This window comes from Macrotis lagotis, chromosome 3, assembly GCF_037893015.1.
Source record: "Macrotis lagotis isolate mMagLag1 chromosome 3, bilby.v1.9.chrom.fasta, whole genome shotgun sequence".
Classification (NCBI taxonomy): domain Eukaryota; kingdom Metazoa; phylum Chordata; class Mammalia; order Peramelemorphia; family Peramelidae; genus Macrotis; species Macrotis lagotis.
Genome location: NC_133660.1, coordinates 297227148 through 297248720, shown reverse-complemented (window position 1 = coordinate 297248720; position 21573 = coordinate 297227148). Strand labels below are relative to the sequence as shown.

Below are 21573 nucleotides of genomic sequence, written 5' to 3'. Positions count from 1 at the left end.
TGTATCCTTCTTTGCACTGTGAAAATAAATTCAAAGGCAGCTAATTGCTTTTTTTTTCTCTCTGGTCCTCAATTTCCAATTTAGCAAAGAGAGATTATGGATTATGATTTAACAGATTCCTTCCTCTGTTTTCATCTCTCTCCCCAAAAGCCTGCCTTATATCCTTTAAGACATTTTTTCTTTTGAGCAAAAGCCAAAATAATTCACTAAGTGATTATAAATTTCTTCCTATCTTCCGATCATGGATATTTGGATGGAAATATGAAACCAAAGAAGAAAATCTAACAAAAACCTGTTAAAATCATTCTTAATTTCATCAATGCCAACTAGAATACCATCCCACTGCATACCTAATATTTGGGTTTTTAAGTAATAATGTTCAGGTAGCAGGAATTGGAGGATTCATGTAAATTATGGGATTGCAAAATGGATATCCCTTATTGCTTTTGACTTTTTAATCCATATACCTTTACTCTTATTGATTTTTGGTGCTTCTGCCTCTCTGCTTGTCTGACTCTGTCTCTTTAATATCTATATTATATATATATATGCATATACAAAATAAAATGCATATTTATATATAGGCACCTACACATACTCATGTTCACTTCAACACACCTAGACATAAGGAAACATATATCAATATATATGAACATATATCTGAATGCATAAGTAAAGACCAGCACATATATATTGGAGAGTTACTGTTTGTGTGTAGTTTTTTCAATCCTAGAAAGCTTTTTTCCAATTTTCTTAGCTTCTCAGAACCCTACAATTTTATTCAAAGTCTACTTTATTTCTTCTCATTACTCTAAGTAAAATTTTCCAGTCATACCCAAGTGTATATATTTATTCCTCTTCTTTAATTACTATATTACACCAAATTTTTATTATTTAATTAATGTCATGTGTTTAAACTTAGCGTTCTTTTACATGTGTACACACTGTCTCCTACTGAGTTCTTCTTATCTTAAAAGCAGGTGTAATTCCTTATACAATTTCATCTGTTTTAAACTGTGTCCTCCTCAGAACAGCTGCCCCCCAAAATTTGTTAGGTAAAATAAATTTCCTTCATGATACGACTTCAATAATATGTGCTAAAATGAAATATTTACCTCACTCGGAAGGGATTAAAATTCTAAAGGTGGAGATTTATTCAGTAGTGATAACTAATTATCCCATTTATATATATATATATATATATATATATATATATATATATATATATATATATATTCATTCACCAAGTTAAAGTCTCCTTTTATATTTTCATATGGAATATTGCTTAGTTCAGTGTCCCTCTGCAACATCCATCTGAGATCAAATAGGCAAAGTGGTAAATTTTTAATACTTTATATATTTAAACTTTATTATTAACTGGAACACAGTACACAGTTCAGGCATAACTATTCCCTCTAGGATTTGTGTGTGTGTTTGTGTGTGTGTGTGTGTGTGTGTGTGTGTGTGTGTGTGTGTGTGTTGGGGGAGGTTAATAAGGAGAATGCTAACTTCTTTAACGATGGTTGAAAACAAACGACCTGATAACACTGAATCAAATACTAAGAACAGTTATTAACTAAAAATGTATCTTCTTCTGTTCTTTTTTAAACAATGTTCTGAAACCAACTGTTACCTCTCTAGCCAGTTTGTATTGTTCAATGTGGACACGTCACAATGAAAGAAATATTGGCTCTCGATTCAGAAGATGATTCAAATGCTAGTCCTTAATGTTAATAGGGTGTAATTTACAAGTAATTTTCCAATTCTGATTCTCTTTCTTCCATCTTTCATCTAAGGGGTGAACCCTGAGATGATTTGATCTTTAGATGTTGGTGTCCACATCAGCAAATATGCCAACATCATCCCTGACCTAATGCATTTAGTCATGCTCTATAATCTATGTCAGTGAGTAAGAAGTCAGTACATTTATGTATTGGAAGAAGTTGACTGGTCTCAAATTCTACTTTTAGCCCTTTCATAGAGAAATTGTATAGGTAGGCAGGGTTAAAACTTTTTTTTGCTTCAACTTGCCTTTTTTTCCTGTTTCAATGTCAACAACTTTGCCTGTCTCAAAGTTTAGCAAAGAAAAAATTATTTCAATGATAATATAATATATAATGATAGATAATAAAATATAATGATATATAATGATAATATAATATGTTATAATATATATTATAATATATAATATATAATAATATTAAAAAGCTTCTCTAAGCACTATTCTAATTTCTTGGAGATCTACTATGGCTTTTCTAACTGCAAATTTCATATGTGTTTATCTGTACATATTGCATATTCATATGTATTTATATACCTATATGCATATGCTATTGTGTGTTGGTTAAATTGAGTCAAAGCCAGGAGTTATTCTTTGAAGTACTAGAATAAGATTGTAACCTGGAAAGTATAATTGAGAGAATTAGAGCAACATTGTAGAACCAGTGCAACATTATTGCTCACACTTTCCAACAAGAAAACTTTGGTCAACTTCTTACTTGCCAGGAAATTCAGAAACATTATAAAATTAAAATCAATTTTTAATAGAAGCATTAAGCAAATGAATCAATTTCCTAAGCATAAAACAATGCTTTTTGGAGGGTGGAAATGATTGTGAAGAATAAGGGAGGAGAAAAAAATGAAGTACAATTCATATCCATTGGTTCAGAAGACATCATGGGAATAACTAATATTTGCATAGTTCCAAAGATTTACAAAGTAATCAAATCATTTCCTTTAAATTAATGATTATAATGTTAGCAATATGAAAACTGTAATGATGTCAGTTATATTATAAGGAATTTAATGGAATGAAAATATAATACTTTCATTTTGTACATAAGGAAAAGAGATGAATTTATTTGCCATTTTACACACATATAGGATAAGATCTGGAAACAAAATCTATCACTCCCACCTGCTGTTCATTTACTTTAGTCATATGTGACTCTTCATAAACCCATTTGGGATTTTCTTGGCAAATTATACTGAAATACTCTGCTATTTCCTTCTCTAACTCATTTTACAGAAGAGAAAGCTAAGGAAAATAGGGTAGAGTGACTTACCCAAGGCAGCACAGTAGGTGTCTGAGCACAAATGTGAGTTCACCAAAATGGGTCTTCTTGACTTCAGGTTCAAGAACTGCTCCTATCTATAAAACAGCTATTATCTCTACAATTTGGAATACATGAAATAAAAAATACACCAACCAATTGAGTACAATTTGAGTAAAAACAAATAATTCACTAGAAAAATATCATATATATAGTATAATTTATACAAGTCTGATATTACACAAAGCACACACACACACACAGACACAGACACACACACACATATATATATATATATATATATATATATATATATATATATATATATATATATATATATATATCTGGCAAAAATAAAGAACTCCCATAGCTATGCCACAATAGTTAGCTTTTCAAACAATAGAAAAATTACAAATTATTCATCATCATCCTAATTAAATACTAGTAATAATGGAAATAAAAATGAATACATCTCTGTCTTCACTTCATACCTAGCAAAATGTCCAAGTGTAAAATATATTGAAATACTTGGCTATTGAGCTTTATTTAGTAAGACAATAAGAAAAAAATAAATGGTAAAGGTGAAGTTAATCAATGATGCATTTTACCAAAACAATTTGAACTAGGCATGAAAAGTCATCAAAATCTTCTTTTTTTCTAGATATGTCTATTACTGAAATAAAATCCATAATAGAAAGAACGATTCTACATATGAGTAAAACATTCATAACATCACATAAGAGAGTAGAAGAAAATAAACTGATTTGGCAAGATAGTTTTGATAGGCAATGAAATGAGAAAAAACGAAGAAAGGAGACAACAGGTTGAGAATATCCAACAATGTCTACCATAATGTTACTTGGGGGTTAAAAAAGTAGAAAGATGAAATTAGGATCAGATTAACTATACTAAAATTCTAGGTTCTGGAGAACAGAAACTGGTTGTCCTTATTTGACCAGGGTAGGTTAAGGGGAGTAGAATTTTCAAATATTGCATCATTAATTATATGTGGTTGCCCTGATGCTTGCCTTTACTTGGCAATTTTTCTTTGCTAAAAGGAAAATTGAATGGAGTATTCTGGGAAATGACTATGGATTAAAGAGGAGGAAAAAGTAGGGGAAAATGAATAACCATCAAACAAACTATGAGAATTCCTATATTGAGGCACTATTGTGTCTACTTCTGAATTCCTTCCTCCTACCCTATATGCTCTTTGGTTGGGAGAAATGTCAGGAATATTTTGAAAACAGAATCTGTTATTTCATGGGTGATCTAGTTTCTAAATCTCTATCTTGGTGTAGGATCATAAAATCAAAGCCATCACAAAGATTATTGATTAAAAAAAATCTTTCAGATTCCCTTTAGGTCAAAGAACCTGAAGATGGGACAGCAAATGAGTTCACACTTACCTTTTTAAAATGGAAATAAGTCATATTATTCAGTTACTTCCATATTAAACTGTTTTACTCAAAAGAGTAGAGACCTACTTAGAAGAGGGACTGTAATAATTGCAAAAATGTATGCTTTAACTATAACGTAGGCAAGAATTGTGATTTTAGAGATGAAGAGACAGGCTCAATCAGTCTAAATCACTTCACCCCAAATTGCAAAGTTGTTTGCTTCTAAAGTCATGCTTTGAATCTAAGGTTCTCATGAGTGTAAGTTCAAATTTTTCCATAATACTAGGATTTTTCTCCTTTAATCATTGTACCATTGCAACCAAAAACTTCACATCAGGGAACTAACTCCCTTCTAAAGACTATACTTTGTTGAAGTTATTTATCTCACCTTTTTTAGAAGAAATGATTCCTGCCCCTCTCAGTTCTCTTGGGATCATTCCCCTCCCAGGGCACATACTATTCTTTAATGAGAGAGAAGGTCTTCAGACTCAGAGTCCAAACCACTAAACTACCTTTAATGAGGCAAGCTTGTATAGGGGATAACTCCTTAGCCATGAGTGAAGGAATTATAATGACACCATAGGGATGGAATTGTCTAAACACTCAATTATAATAAGGTCACTTCTCTTTCCCTTAGATTATTTTCCTCATTTGTAAAATGGAAATATTATTTTGCATTTCTTGCATCATAGTGATATAGTTAGAAAAACAGTTAGCAAGAAACAATTCTTAGTCATTTTCGTGGTTATAATTGAAGGAATCATTCATTTTTTTCATTCATTTTTTACAATTCAAGTACTGGGAGAAATGCAGCCCACAATTTCTTGGAACACACATTCCTCTGGAACTTCCTGCTCCTAAAGGAAACATTTGGAATTATTATCCTCAATCTTGGGAAACACTCTTGTGCATTCATAGTGTGTAGGAAAAATAAGAAAAGTTCAAGGACCACAGGATTAGGAAGGAGAAGTTATAGGCTTGAATCACAGTTCTACTATTTTTTTTAACTTGGGTTGCTTCAGTATGGTATTTCTCTTCTCTGTCCCTCAATTAGCTTCAGAGTAGGAGATCAGAGTAAATTAAGTCCATCTTCATCCACCAAGAATAGAAGGAACAACTACTCACAGAATATGGAAGAGCGATTCATCATCAATTAATCAAGGGGGGAAACTCTAGGTATAGCCACTTGACGTACTTCTATGATTTAAAATCCTCTGACTGTACTCTTTGTTTTTTGTCATTTAACCAAATGAAATAACCTCATGGCAACTGGGCTGGGTCCTTCCACTACTAGAGACAGAGATAATCAGAGACCAGGAGACTCAAAGAAACAGACAGCATCTGAGGTCTAGACAGAGAATCACAAAGAAGAGAGAGGGGGAAAGAGAGGAGAAAGGTAATAGATGTTAATTCTAGATAAGAGGAATCCTTTACCACTATTATATTTATCTCTCTGTTCCAGTACATTTTACTCACCCTATTTCAGGCTATATGATCCATTGTGCACTAATGTACTTATTTCTTCAATTTCCTAAATATGCATATTATATTCCTGTGCACCTTCATGTACATATATGAACATGTCCCATCATGCTTACCCTTTCTGATTTCTATAATTTTTTCTATGTATAAACAAATATATCAATTCAATTTCTTTTGAGTAAGATATACAGATTCATGTGGGGTTCATCACCAATCATCATAACTTATGTCTTGCTACTGGGCTTCAATTATTGTGAAACATAGAGTGAGGATGAAACTTTTTACAGATCTGCCTCATTTGCATTCTATTTATTTGTAGAACCAGACATCACTCTCCTGTTATCATCAGTTCTCTTTGTGAATAAAGGATGAACAAGTAGAAATCTTCATCAATTCTCTTTTATTTCACTTAGGTTCTGACATACCAAGAGAACAAATATGTTTCTTTTCATTAGAATGTAAAGTACTTTTTATTTCTATATATTAGATACTCTACATACATCATATATGATTTATGCCATATGTATGTTTATATACATACACACATGTAGCATATCTTTATACTATACCTAAATATAGTGTATACATTAGCTTACTTGGTTGTTGTTTATTATGCCTCCACACTTCTGTCTTAAAAATACCTAAAATAAATGTATATAACTATATAGCAAACTGTGTATAATGTGCTATATTTTTATCAACACATAAGGTAAAATTGGCACACATATAATAAATATTTATATGTGCACAGAAGTTTACATAGGTATAAAAATGGCTATATGTCAAAAATATATTATAGACATATGCACACACAGCTCAGCCCATGAATATATTTCACTGTATATGATTGCATACAGTATATACATTATAAATTTACCTCTCTAAATATAGATTACAATGTGTAATAGGTTATATATCAATCTTTATGTTTGTGTTTATACATATATATGTTTGTATATTTATACACAACACATATGAATACTTATTTGCTGCATATATTGCATATAAATACAATTATAAAAACTGTTTTGATATGCATGTATAAAACCATAAACATATTCAAAAATAGGTGCACACATATGAATTCACCTGACTGTACTCTTTTAGAGAAAACCTTTATCTTCACATGAACACATATATGTTTGTTTCATAAATATGCATACATATAGCTATATATACAAATGTATATAATACCTATATTTAATTTATTCTTTATTCAGTCAATTTGAATCTAAATCTCAGTGACCCTATTTGGGTTTTCTTGAAAAGATACTGAAGTGGTTTGTTATTTCCTTCTCCAACTCACTTTAAATAAGAGAAAACTGAAGGGAGACTTGGTTAAGTCACTTTCCCAAGGTCACACAGTTAGCAAATGTCTAAAGCCTGATTTGAACTCTAGAATATGAATCCTTATGAATTCACAATCAGCAAACTCTTCACTAAATACATATAGGCTATGTACATTTACATATGCACAGGTTATTCTATATACATATATTTATATCCTAACACAAATATAATTAGATACATGGACACATGCATGCATGAATACATTGATTTATTATAATAAATAAACATGAAATAGCCTAACAGAAAAAGCATGTCACTGGCATAATAGTGATGGGATATGAATTTGTGAAAACTTCTAATTTTCTTATTTGATCTTAGCAAATTTATCTCTTTAGCTATATCTCGATAATATAGATACATATCTGCAGACAGTCAGATATATGGGAAGTATATTTTAAAGAAATTTGTACTACAATCTCTCCTAAAATCTCAAATATCATGTGGTGACATAAACAAGAGTAGAGATGATATTCATGCTGATTTATGCTTAGATAAAATAAATAAGGAGATCCCATGTGCTGAAGGAGTCAGTACATCTCCCCTTCTGGTTCAAAATAGGAGGCTATTTAATGGTTTATCAAGTAGGAGGTACAATCATTAGATCCATCTGGAAAAGCAGGACACGAGAATTTAAGCCTCCAAAGAAATGTCAGGGATACAGCGACAGTATGTTCTTTGGTTCTAAAATAACACATTTTAAACAATTTTGAGGCATCATTAGATAACATGTTATTTTATAAAATGAGTTACAAAAATCTAAAGTTTTGTGGTCTGCAGATTCAATGTCAATAGGGAAATGATATGGCAATAAAAATTGCTGAAAGCTTTGACTGCAGGATATCTACTATAGAATTCATGATTAGAGATTTAAGAAACTCACAAGTATAAAAAAAGAGAAGGCTAAGTGGATGAATAATAATTTTTTCATTTATTTGAGGGTATTACATATGAGAGAATGAGGGTGATATGAACTCCTCCATGGATGGTGAAAATTCATTTTTTTCACAAATGTTTTACTAAAACTTATTCCATTATTTGTGAAAAAAAATGAATTTTCATCATCCATGGAAGACTTCATTTCCAGTACAAATTGTAGTAAATACACATCAAATCACCTTATAAATTTAATATATGACAAATTTATATCATAAAGTTGAGGAAAGAATTATGCTCTTATTATAACCATAAAGACCCTAATTCTTACTTCTTTACATTTGTATCAGATGAAATTTTCTCATTTGCAGATTTGTCTAATTAATTTTAAAGAATTTCAAGAGATCAAAAATGAATTAATAAGAGAAACATTTTCACTTGCTCTGAATAATTTAAATCATAGAGAAAGGGTAATTTTAAATGGAGATAAAATGATTTTAAACTAAAAGCATATTTAGATTATCAAAAGACTTACTAGCAATATTATTAAAGTATATGAAATTTTCAAAAGCTTTAATATGTATTTATCTACTTCAGTAAGCAAATCAATCTTTCAATTTCCCTATTTCCCTTTCTCAAATTTTTTTGTTCTTTTCAAAATTCCTCTAATTCTGTCAGTTTTTGTCTCTGTCTACATATCTGGGGAAATCTGTATGTCTGTCTCTCTAGGACTCTGTCTCTGTTTTTCTCTGTCTCTATCTGTATATCTCTCTGTGCCACCTCACACCTAGTAGATTGGCTGAGATGACAAAAACAGGATGTGGATCCTCTCCAGTATTGGAAAGGATGTGGGAAAATTGGGACAATAATCCAGTGCTAGTGGAGTTGAGAACTGATCTGACCATTCTGGAGAGAAATCTGGAAATATGTTCAAAGAGCAATAAAACTGATAATACCCTTTGATCCATCATTAACAATGCTAGATATATATACAAAGAAATCATAAAACCTGGGGAAAATCTCACATGTTCAAAAATATTGATAGCAGCTCTTTTTGTACTGACAAAGAATTAGAATTGAGGGGATGCCCATCAGTTGGAAAATGGCTGAAAAAGTTATGGTATTTGAATGTAATAGAGTACTATTGATCTATAAGAAATTATGAGTAGTCGGTCTTAAGAAAATCTTGGAAAGAATTACATAAACTAATGCTGACTGCAGAGAACAGAATCAAGAGAACATTTTTCCAAGTCAAATCAATATGCATTTATTAAAACCAGATTCTATTTTTAATATATAATTATTAATTTTCCCAATTATACACAATAGTAGTTTCTACAATCATTTTTTAAGGTTTTCAATTTTGCCGTTTTCCCCTCACACTTCTATCTCTCCCCATCACAGTAAAAAGTAATGTGATAATCTTTACATTGTTTCCATGATATGCATTGATCAAAATTGAATGTGTTGATAGAAAAATATTCTTGAGGAAGAAAGGAAATATTAGAGATAGCAAAATTATGTAGTACAGAAAATGACTTTATTAATGAATTGAATGTAATAATCTATGATCTTTATTTAAATTTCACAGTTCTTTCTCTGAATACAGATGGTATTCTCCCTCACAAATATCCTAAAATTGTCCCTGAGTATTGCACTGATGGAGTAAGCAAGTCCATTAACGTTGATCATCACCCCATAATACTGTTAGCTTGTACATTGTTTTTTCTGGCTCTGCTCATCTCATTCAGCATCAATTCATACAAGTCTTTCCAGGATTCTCTGAAATTCCATTCCTCATGATTTCTAATAAACAGTATTGTTCTATAATATACATATACAAAAATTTGTTTAGCCATTATCCAAATGATGGACATACTCTCGGATTCCAATTCTTTGCCATCACAAATAGAGCAGCTATGAATATTTTTACAAGTTATGATTTTACCTTTTTTCATGATTTCTTCAGGATATAAACCAAGTAGAGGTATTGCTGGATCAAAAAGTACATACATTTTATTGCCCATTGGGCATAATTCCAAATTGCTCTCCAGAAGGAATGGATGAGTTCACAGTTCCACCAACAATGCATTAGTGTCCCAGTTTTCCCACATCCCTTCTAACATTGATCCAAAATTTCTGGTCATATTGACCAATCTGTGAGATTGAGCTGGTACCTCAGAGAAGTTTTAATTTGTATTTCTCTAATCAGGAATCAGTAATGATTTAGATTAATTTTTCATGTGATTATAGATAGCTTTGATTTCATAGTCTGTAAATTGCCTTTATATATCCTTTGACCAATTGTCAAATTGGGAAATGGCTTTTTTTATAAATTTAATTCCATTCTCTATATATTTTAGAAATAATTCCTTTGTCAGAAATGCTAGTAGTAAAAATTCTTTTCCAGTTTACTACATTTCCTTTGATCTTGGTTACAGTGGTTTTGTTTTTTAAATGAATGTAATCAAAATTATTCAGATAGTTTTTGATGATGTTCTCCTCTTCCTTGGTCATAAACTGCTTCCCTTTCTATATATCTAACAGGCAAACTATTCCTTGTTTCCCTAGTTTGCTTATAATATTGTCTTTAATGTCTAAATCCTGAACCCATTTTCATCTTATCTTGGAATAGGGTGTGAAATGTTGGTCTAATCCAAGTTTCTGCCATACTATCTTCCACTTTTCCCAGCAGTTTTTATCAAAGAGTGACTACTTATCCTAGAAACTGGACTTTTGGGGTTTATCAAACAACAGATTACTATAATCATTTTCTTCTGTCTCTTTTGTAGCTAGTCTAATCCATTGATCTACCACTCTATTTCTTAGTAAGTAGCAGAGAGATTTGATGACTGATGATTTATAATACAATTTAAAATCTATTAAGCCACCTTCTTTTGCATTTTTTCCATTAAATCCTTTGCTATTGTTGACTTTTTTGCTTCTAATATTAATTTAGTTACATTTTTTTCTAGCTCATTAAACTAATTTTTTGGAAGTTTGATTGCTATGTCATTAAATAAGTAATTATTTTAGGTAGAATTGTCATTTTGATTACATTGGTGCAATCTATATATTAGCAATTAATATTTGCCCAGTTACTGAGATGTGATTTTATTTGTGTGAAAAGTGTTTTATAGTTGCTTTCATTGAGTTTCTAACTCTGCCTTGACAGGTAGAATCCCAAGTATTTCATGTTGTCTAAAGTTATTTCAACTGGAATTTCTCATTCTAATTTTTGCTGCTGTATCTTGTCAGTAATATATAGAAATGCTGAGGATTTGTATGGGTTTATTTTATATCCTGTGACTTTGCTAAACTTGCTAATTATTTCTAGTAATTTTGTAGATGATTTTTTTAGGTTTTCTAGGTATACCATCAAGTCATCTGCAAAGAGTGAGTTTTTCTTATTTTTTTTAAGGCAGTGGAGTTAAGTGACTTGCCCATAGTCACACAGCTAGGCAATTATTAAATGTCTGAGGCCAAATTTGAACTCAGTTCTTCCTGACTCCAGGGGTGGTGCTTTATCCATTGCACCACCTAGCTACCGCAAAGAGGGAGAGTTTTGTTCCTTCCTTCCCAATTCTAATTCCTTTAATTTTTTTCCCTTCTGTTATCGCTTAAGCTAATAATATTTATAAAATACCAAATAGTAGAGGTGATAATGGACATCTTTGTTTCATCCTTGATCTTACCGGGAATTTGTCTTGCTTATCCCCTTTGCATGTAATACCTGTTGATGATTTCAGATAGATACTGCATATCATCCTAAAGAACAATGCATTTATTTTTATGTTCTCTAGTGTTTTTAGTAGGATTGAGTGTTGTATTTTTTCAGACTTTTTAATCATCTATTGAGATAATTGTATGATTTCTGTTAGGTTTGTTATCGATATAGTCAAGTATAGTTACAGTTTCCATAAAATTGATTCAATTGTATTCCCAGAATAAATTTTGCTCAGTCTTAGTGTTTTATCCTAGTGATAACTTGCTGTGATCAGTTTGATAATATTTTATTTAAGATTATTGCATTCATTTTAATTAAGGAAATTGGTCTTAAATTTTCTTTCTCTGTTTTGACTCTTCCTGGTTTAGGTAGCAGCACCATCTTTGTGTCATAGGAGGAAATAGACAGTGTTCTGTCTTCACCTATTTTTCTAAATAGTTTACACAAAATTGGAACCAATTGTTCCTTAAATGTCTGATATAATTCACTTGTGAATCAATCTGGCCCTTGTGACTTTTTCTTAGGAAGTATATTTATGGCTTGTGGAATTTCTTTTTTTGAGAGTTATGTAGGTATTTAATTTCCCATTCATTTAACATAGGCAATTTATATTTTTGTAAATTTTTGTAAATCCATATCACTTAGTTTATCAAATGCATTGATATTCAATAGGGTAAAATAGTTCCTCCTCATTGGTAATGAGTTCACCTTTTTCATTTTTTGATACTAGTAATTTGTTTTTCTTCTTTCTTTTTTTTAAATCAAATTAAAAAAAGTTTTCTTTTTTAATAAAATATTATCTTGGTGTTATAAACTCAATAGTTTTTTGCTTTCAATTTTTATTAATTCTTTCTTCAATTTTTAGAATTTCTAATTTGGTATTTAATTGGGGGATTTTAATTTGTTCTTTATCTAATTTTTAGTTGAATGCTTAGTTGATTGATTTCTTCTTTTTTTCTATTTTATTCATGTAAACATTTAAAGATTTGATATATCCCCTAATAACTGATTTGACTGTATCTCTTAAGTTCTGGGATGTAATCTCATTATTGTAATAACCTAGGAGGAAATAATTAAATCTATTTATAACTTGTTGTTTGATCCACTCATTTTGTTAAAATGAGTTTATTTAGTTTCTAGTTAGTTTATATCTACCTCTCCATGGTCAACTTTTGTAGGTGATTTTTGTTGCATTATGGTCTTAAAAGGAAGTATTCACCATTTTTGCCTTTCTGCATTTGATTATGAGATTTTTATGCCTTAGTAAATGGTCCAATTTTTGTGTAGGCTCCATGTACCACTAAAAAGGGGCATATTTCTTTCTATCCCCATTCAGTTTTGTCCAAAGGTCTGTAATGTCTAGGTTTTCTAGCATTCCATTTATCTCCTTAACTTACTTCTTGCTTATTTTATAGTTAGATGTATCCAATTCTGAGGGAGGGAGGTTGAGGTCTCCCACCAGTAGAGTTTTGCTGTCTGTGTCTTCCTGAAGCTCATTCAGCTTCTCCTCTAAGAATCTGGATGCTATACCACTTGGTGTACATATATTTAGTATTGGAATTGCTTCATTGTCTATGGTACCTTTTAGGAGGATATAGTTTTCCTTCTTATCTCTTTTAATAAAATCCCTTTTTTTTCTGCTGCTTTTTCTGAGGTAAGGAATGCTACCTCTTCTTTTTGCACTTCACCTGAAGCATAATATATTCTGATCTAAGCTTTAATCTTTACTGTATATGTATCTCTCTGCTTCAGATGAGTTTCATGTAAGTAGCATATTGTAGGATCCTGGTTTCAAATCACTCTGCTATCCACTTACTTTTTATTAGAGAGTTCATGTCATTCACATTCATAGACGTAAATTCGGTTTATATTTTCTCTCATTTTCACCTTATCCATATTTCCCAGAATTTTGCTTTTGAATACTACTTCCTTCAGCATGTTTAGCCCCTTATCATTTAGCCCCTTTCTTTCCCCTTTCCTCTTTTCCTACTTCTTCCCCTTTCGTTTCTTAATACTTGAAAGTTAAGATAAGTTTCTAAACTTACCTGAGTGTATGCATGTTAATCCTTTGTTGAGCCAAATCTGATGACAGTAAGATTCAGGCAGTTCTTACTTCCCCTCTCTTCCCCTCTACTGCAATAGGTCCTTTGCACCTCTTCATGTAATGTGATTTACCTCACTCAGTCTTCTCCATCCTTCCAGCTCTTTATTGTCCTCCTTTTTTTAAAGAAATATTATTTTAAACCATTATATAAGAATCATGGACAAGTCATAATTGTCCATTACTTCTGCCTAAGTGTATTCTCTCTAATAGAGATATAATTCTCCACAGTTATGAAAATATTTCTCCCAGGTGGGGATATAGTCAGTTTCATCTTATTGGATAACATTCTTTTATTCTTTTCTCCTTTTTACCTGTTCATGTGACTCTTGAGTTTCCTTTTGTAGTCCAAATTTTCTATACAGCTCTGTTCTTTTCATCAGCAAAAGTTGAAAGTTTTCTATTTTGTTAAATATCCATCATTTTTCCCCTGGAAGAGAAAGCTGTTTTGCAGGACAGATAACTTTTGGCTGCATTCCAAGCTCCCTTGATCTTTGGAATATTATATTCTAGGCCTTTTAATCCCTTAATGTTGATGCAGTCAGGCACTGTGTAATTCTTACTGCGGCTCCTTAGTATTTAAATTGTGTCTTTTGACTGCTTGCTGGATTTTCTCCTTTATGTGATAGTTCTGGATTTTGGACATGATATCTTTGGTGTTTTTATTTAGGGATCCCTTTCAGGAAAGGATAGATGTATTTTTTCAACAGTTATTCTGCCCTCTGGGTCCATGATATCAGGAGAATTCTCTTTCACTATATACTGAAGTATGGAGTTCAAGTTTTTTTTTTTTTTTTTATCCTCAATGTTTTAAGAAGCCCAATGATTCTTAAACTGTCTCTCCTGGATCTCTTCTCTAGGTCAATTGTTTTGCCAATGAGGCATTTTACATTTTCTTCTATTTTTTCATTTTTAAATTTTGCTTAACAGATTCCTATTGTCTCTTGTAGTCAATAATTTCCACAGGTTTCAATATCTTTTTTAACAGAATTTTCTTCATTTACCTTTTGAAACTCCTTTTCTAATTGGTCAATTCATTTTCCCACTTCTGGTTTTTAGAGTACTATTTACTTTGTGCACTTGTCCAATTGTATTTTTGAAGGATTTCTTTTCTAGTTTCAAGAAGTTAATTTTGTCTTGCAAAGTGTTAATCTTCTGTTGTGTTTCTTTTTAAAATTTTTCCATTTGATTTTTAAACTCCTTCCTTCTAAGGAGTTTTTCGGGGCTGGAGAACAATTCATAGTCTCCTTGGATGTTCTAGAACTCTCTGAGTTAGGATTCTCATCTTCAACTAACATTCTATGGACCTTGTTTTCTACTGGCCTTTCTTCATTTCCTATGATATTGTCTTGGGGGAAGATCTGGTTCACAGACCTTTGGTATTGAGATCCCTTGAGATTTTGCTCACTGGGCTTAGGACCTGGGGGTGGGCTGGCCAGGCTGCCCAGTAAGGAATGCAATATTTTTTTCTCTTGAGTGTCTGTGACCTTGATTAATGACTTACTTCCAAGGGCCTGGGGGAAGGGGGCAACAGAATTTGGGTTATCCTCAAACAATATGGACTGGGCCCTTGGGCTATAAATTTAACCAATTCAATTCTTAATCAGCACTGGTGGAGATATAAGGTCCACACATGAGCCTAGGGAGGTGGCAGGAATTGTTACTCTGTTTGTTCATGGGAGAGTTTCTTTCTTCCCCAAGAATGGGAGAGAGAGAACTTTACTGGAAACAAGGGGACTTTTCTAAAAACATGGAGGCTTGCAGGCCTGGTCTTCCAGACCAATGGCATTGACCAGATAGGTGTCTAGCAACTTTACTGGACCTCTTCCAACCACTTGGCACACATTAAATTCTTCTCAGGTCAGAACCCCAGCATCACCCTGCTGTCCTTCACTGACTATTCTCTTTCTGCTCCTGGTTTTCCCATACTCTCCCGCAACAGACCTTGCTGTTCGATGTTCTTCTATGAGGTCAGTGATTCCAAATTCTGTTAAGACGTTTGATTCATGTTACTTCCAAGGAAAGCTTAAGAAAGTACTTGGCTTTTCTCCATCATCTTGACTGGAAGTCTTCAGAGAGTATTTGTGAAAAAGAATCAAGTGTTTTGTTTCCAGGAGAATGCCACAGATGTCTCTGAGGAAATTACATTACTTAAGACAGGATGTCCGATCTTTGTGGAAACCTTAAAGATGCCAGTCTGATTACAGGAAAGGGAGTGTTAGACCAAAAATGGTGATTAAAGAAATAACTTTGCAGAGTCTGAATTAGGGTCTGTGTGATTGTCCTTTGCACCTGCTCAAAGAGGATGTGTTCACTCCCCTAGGATCACTAGTTAAATGAGTAGGGCAGGAAAAATGTATGGAGGTGATTGTATCAATTAGATTGTGACCTCTGGTCAAAAACTGGCACAAAGGGGAGGAAACAAGCCTTTCAAATTGCATATAAGACAGAGGCATGCCATGACTTGGTGCCCTTCATTCCTGGAGAAAGGTGGTCCTTTTGTTAAGATGTCTTAATAAAAACCATTTTACTCACTCTGCACTAAGTATTTATGACCCAGCTATAACAACATTGTACACATTAACAACAATATTGTGAGATGGTCATCTATGATGGATGCATCTCCTCTCAGCAGTTTGGAGATGGAGGAAGATCCTGAGAGTACTACTGTGGGCAATGCAATCTCCATCCAGAGAAAGAAACATGAAGTTTAAATGCATATTATGTTCACTTTAAACTTCTTATGTTTTTCTTTCCTTTCTCATGCTTCTCCCCCACCAAGTTCTATTGCCTTTTACACAACATGACAAAAATGGTAATATGTTAAAGAGAAATGTACACATACAACTTTTCCCAGACTCTGAAACCATGGGGAGAAGGTAGAGAAGAAAGAGTGGTAGAAACATGTGGAACTCATAATTGTGCAAATGGATGAATGTTGAAAAGCTATCATTGCCTATAACTCATAAAAATTTTCAATTACAAAATAATTCAAATTCTTTTTTTATCAATTAAATAATTAATTAATTTTCAGCCATATGCATAGGTATTTTAAAGTTACAAAATTCCCTTCCTCTCTTCCTAACCCCATCCCCTCAGTGACGAATAGTCAGGCTAGCATTGTGCATACATATTTTGCATAAACATGTTTACATATCAGTCATTTTTAACATGAGGTATTTCGATTAAGGGAAAGAGGTACATAAGAGATAATTTTTATAAAGTGTTCATCAGATTCTGAAGGCTTGGCTTTTCTTTGTTTGGTTTGTTTTGTTTTGTTTTTCTTCTTATGGATAGAGATAACATTGTCCAAAAGTAATCTCATACAGTTGTACTAGCTCTCTGAAATGCTGAGAGGAGCTCTGGCCATTAAGGTGGAATATCTCACAGTGTTGTTGTTAATGTGGACACTGTTCTCTTTGGTCTACTCCCTTCACTCAGCATCAGATCCCACAAGTCATTACATGCTTCACTAGAGTCTGACCATTTATGATTTCTTATGGAATAATACTATTCCATAGTATTCACATACTATAACTTGTTTAGCCATTCCCACATTGGGGAATCCCCTCAATTTCCAATTCATTACCACCATAAAAACAGCTGTTGCAAATATTTTGGAATATGTTGCCTTTTCCCATTTTTTTATAATTTTTTCTAGATATAGACCTAGAATTTGAATTTCTGGGTAAAAGTATATTAACAATTTTATTGCTCTTTGGGAATTATAAGAGTTCAATTTCTGATCCCCCAAAAAAGATAACTGAAATTTTCCAGGTTTTTATGGAATGATGAACTTGGTTCCTGAGGATACCAAGAATGTCTTCATTGTCCCTCTCCATAATGATAAGGGGAATAGATTATCCTTTTACTATCATAGGGTTCTTCCTTCCTTAGTCATTGCTGACAACATACTTACCAGAATACTCCCTAATAGGATGATAATTCAGCTGTCAATGATCATGTAATTGATAGTGTGGCTTCAGAAAGAGCTGAAGAATAGTTCATAGTATGTTTGTTGCCTCACAACTCCAGGAAAATGGGCTAGGAGCAGAGAAGATGTCTGTATATAATGTTTGCCGAACTCACCAAATCCTTTGATACCATCAGTAATGAGGACTTATGAAAAATTATATCAAATTTGTCTGCTTGGAAAATTTTAATATAGTACAACAGTTTCATGTTGGTATGCTTGCCTTGGTTAAATGAATGAGTTTTAATGCCTGGCCATTTAGCTTGAGACAGGACATCCGTGTGTGGTATCTTACCCAACCAGGTGATTGTCAGATTATTTTAACTATTTTACTGGGCAGTTGAAATTCAGATTACCTCAGAATAACATATCCAAGGTCCCTGAATTCTGTAATGCTAATGCTACCACTTCCTGCATAAATTTGACTGACTCTTTGTGTTTAAATTGCTTCTTTCTGGCTACTTGTAGGAGTTTCTTCTTGTTCAGGTGATTTTGGGATTTGGCTACAATATTCCTTGATGTTTAATTTTTGCAACTACCTTTTAGAGGTAATAGGTAGATTGTTTCAATGACTATTTTACCCTATGATTCTAGAATATGGTGGTAGGTTTCCATGAGTATTTTCTGAAACATATTGTGCAGGCTCTTTTTTATAATCACAACTTTGAGGCAGTTTAATAATGTTTAAAGTATCTCTCCTGTATTTATTTTCTAGGTCCCTTGTTTTTCAAAGGAGCATTTTTTTCTATTTTTAATCATTTAAAAATATTTTCTTGTCTCATTCTTGATGTCCCATTATCCTCCACCTTGCCAAATCTATTCTTCAAGGAATTATTTCTTAAGTTAGTTTTGCATCTCTTTTTCCATTTTGTCAATATTATTTTTAAAGGACCTGTTATTTTTTTTTCCAATTTGCCCAATTGTATTTTGGAAGGAATTATTTTCTTTTCACAATTAATTGAATTTTCAAAGATTTATTTCTTTCAATCATTTTTGAGCTTTGTTTCATGATAATGAAATTGTCTTGTATTTCTTTTTACCAATTTTTTTAATCAAAAAGTGAAAAAAATAGAACATGTAAAATACCTCATTGATAAAACAGCTGAACCTGAAAATAGATCCAGAAGAGACAATCTAAGAATCATAGGACTACCTGAAATCATGAACAAAGCAAAAGCCTGAATTCTGTATTTCCAGATATAGTTAAGGAAAGCTATGCTGATATCAAGGACCCCCAAAGCAAAATAAGCATATTATTGTTGTTTTTCCATTATTCAGTCTTGTTTGACTCTTTGTGATCTGATAAATAGTTCATCGTTACTTGATGGCAAAGATACAGGAGTCATTAGCCATTCCTTTCTATAGTGGATTCTCATTTTTAAATATGAGGATCTGATGCTATTAAAGTTTGGGTGATATGCCCAAGGTCTTAGAGTTAGCAAGTTTCTTAGGTCATATTTGAATTCAAATTATTCCAGGTCTGGACTCAGTATATTATTTTCTACTGTGCCACTCAACTAATATTAGCATGAATATACAAATATGAGAACATAATTATACACTATAAATTTATATACATGTATGTATAACACATTCATTCTACATGAGATACAAATAAGTATCCGAGACAAGGTTTTCATTCTGGAAGAAAAGTATGTCAAACTCCAGATTTGCTATTCTATCCATCAAATGTTAAAAGACTACCATAGCATATAATTGGAAAAAGAAATTAAAATATCAATTAAAAAAAGATTTGGGGTTTTGAATTTTTTTCCTCCTTCCTTTCATGCTTCCTTCCATAAAAAAATCAAGTTATCTGATATGGGTTATAAATACAATCCTTTTAAATGTATTTTCATTTTGGTTATATTGGGGAAAGAAGAATCAAAAGGAAAGAAAAGCCCAGGAAAAATATTTTCAAAAGTGATAATAATATGCTTTGGTCTGCATTCAGATTCCATAGTTTTTTAGGATATAGACATTATTTTGCATTGAAAATTTTTTGGAATTGTCTTGGATCACTATATTGCAGATTTGATCTAAATTTATCATGGCTGACCATCACATGATGTTGCTTTTACTGGGCTCAATATTACATAATTCTGTTCACTTTATTCAGCATTGGTTCATCTAAATATTCTTGGGGTTTTCTGAAACTCACCTGTTCATTATTTCTAAAAGCATAGTCATATAGTATATGATGTTTCATTTATATACTGCAACATGTCTAGCCATTATGATTATCCTCCCAATTTTCAATTATTTGCAACAACAAAAATTGATGCATTAAATAGTTTTGTACAGTTGGGTCCATTTTCTATTTTTTAAATAATCTCTTCAGGATACAGGCCTAGTAATTTCTAAAACATGAATAAATATGCCATTTTAAAAATGTTATGTTAAGGTTAAACTATTAAAGCAATTGAAATCATAATTATGATTGCATTTAAAGTTTTTGTTGATATTTGTCATCATTTAATAATAAAAATTTATTCAACTTTTTCGAAATCTAATAAAAGAACCTGGAAACTTTGAGCAGCTGTCTTGCATTTTTTGATGGACTCCATTTGCTCTTATTTATGTATATATTCATTGCAATGGAAAAAATAAGCAAATGTGTATTTTTGTGGATTTAGGAGAATAAAAGAAAAGCATATTTATATATTTTCCTCTTAAGTTTCTGACCACATTCACTTGTGCAACAATTTTTTCAGGACAGCAATTACATCCTTATTTCTCAGACTATATACTAAAGGATTGAACATTGGAGTCACAGTTGCATAGAAAAGAGAAAACACTTTCAATGAGCCTCTAGAGTAACTGGATTTTGGCTGCAAATACACAATACCTGCACAGCCATAAAATAAACCCACAACCATGAGGTGGGAGGAACAAGTGGAAAAGGCTTTGGTTCTTCCAGAGGTAGAAGGTAACTTCAGGATGGTATTTATGATTTTGACATAGGATGTGAGTATCAACAGTAAGGGAGTTAAGATAAATACAAATGCAGCAAATTGGACAGAGACCTCTGTTTTATATGTGTCCCCACAGACCAATTCTAGTATTGGTGCTACATCACAGAAAAAATGATTAAGCTTGTTAGGACCACAAAAATTGAGGCAGAATGTCTGATATGTCTGCTCTATCATTAGTGGAACTCCAGTCATCCAGGATGCCACAACGAGTTGGACACATACCTTGTGATTCATGATGAGGGGATAGTACAGAGGCTTGCAGATGGCCACATAACGATCATAAGCCATCACAGCCAGGAGTAAACACTCTGCCCCTGCTAGAATATAAAGGAAACAAAACTGTACAGCACAATCAAGAAATGAGATAGTTCTCTTCTGAGTCCAGAGATCTGACAACATTCTCGGGAGAGTGACAGATGTATAACATATTTCCAGGAAAGAAAAGTTTCCAAGGAAGAAATACATGGGAGTTTGGAGAGATTGATCCATCTTGATTATAAAAATGAGGAGACCATTTCCTATCAGTATACTTAAGTAGATGAGTAAGAAAATTCCAAAGAGAAATCCTTGGAGATTGGGAACTTCAGAAAATCCCAAGAGAATGAATTCCACCACAACTGTAAGGTTTTCCACTGCCAT

At 32.3% G+C, this 21573-nt stretch overlaps 1 protein-coding gene across 1 annotated transcript; it reads right to left on the bottom strand.

The window, feature by feature from the left end:
• Positions 1-20649: 20649 nt before the first annotated feature.
• LOC141516863 (olfactory receptor 10AG1-like) lies at positions 20650-21573 on the bottom strand. Its single transcript, XM_074227826.1, has one exon. It carries the CDS (start codon positions 21571-21573, stop codon positions 20650-20652), a length of 924 nt encoding a protein of 307 aa, XP_074083927.1.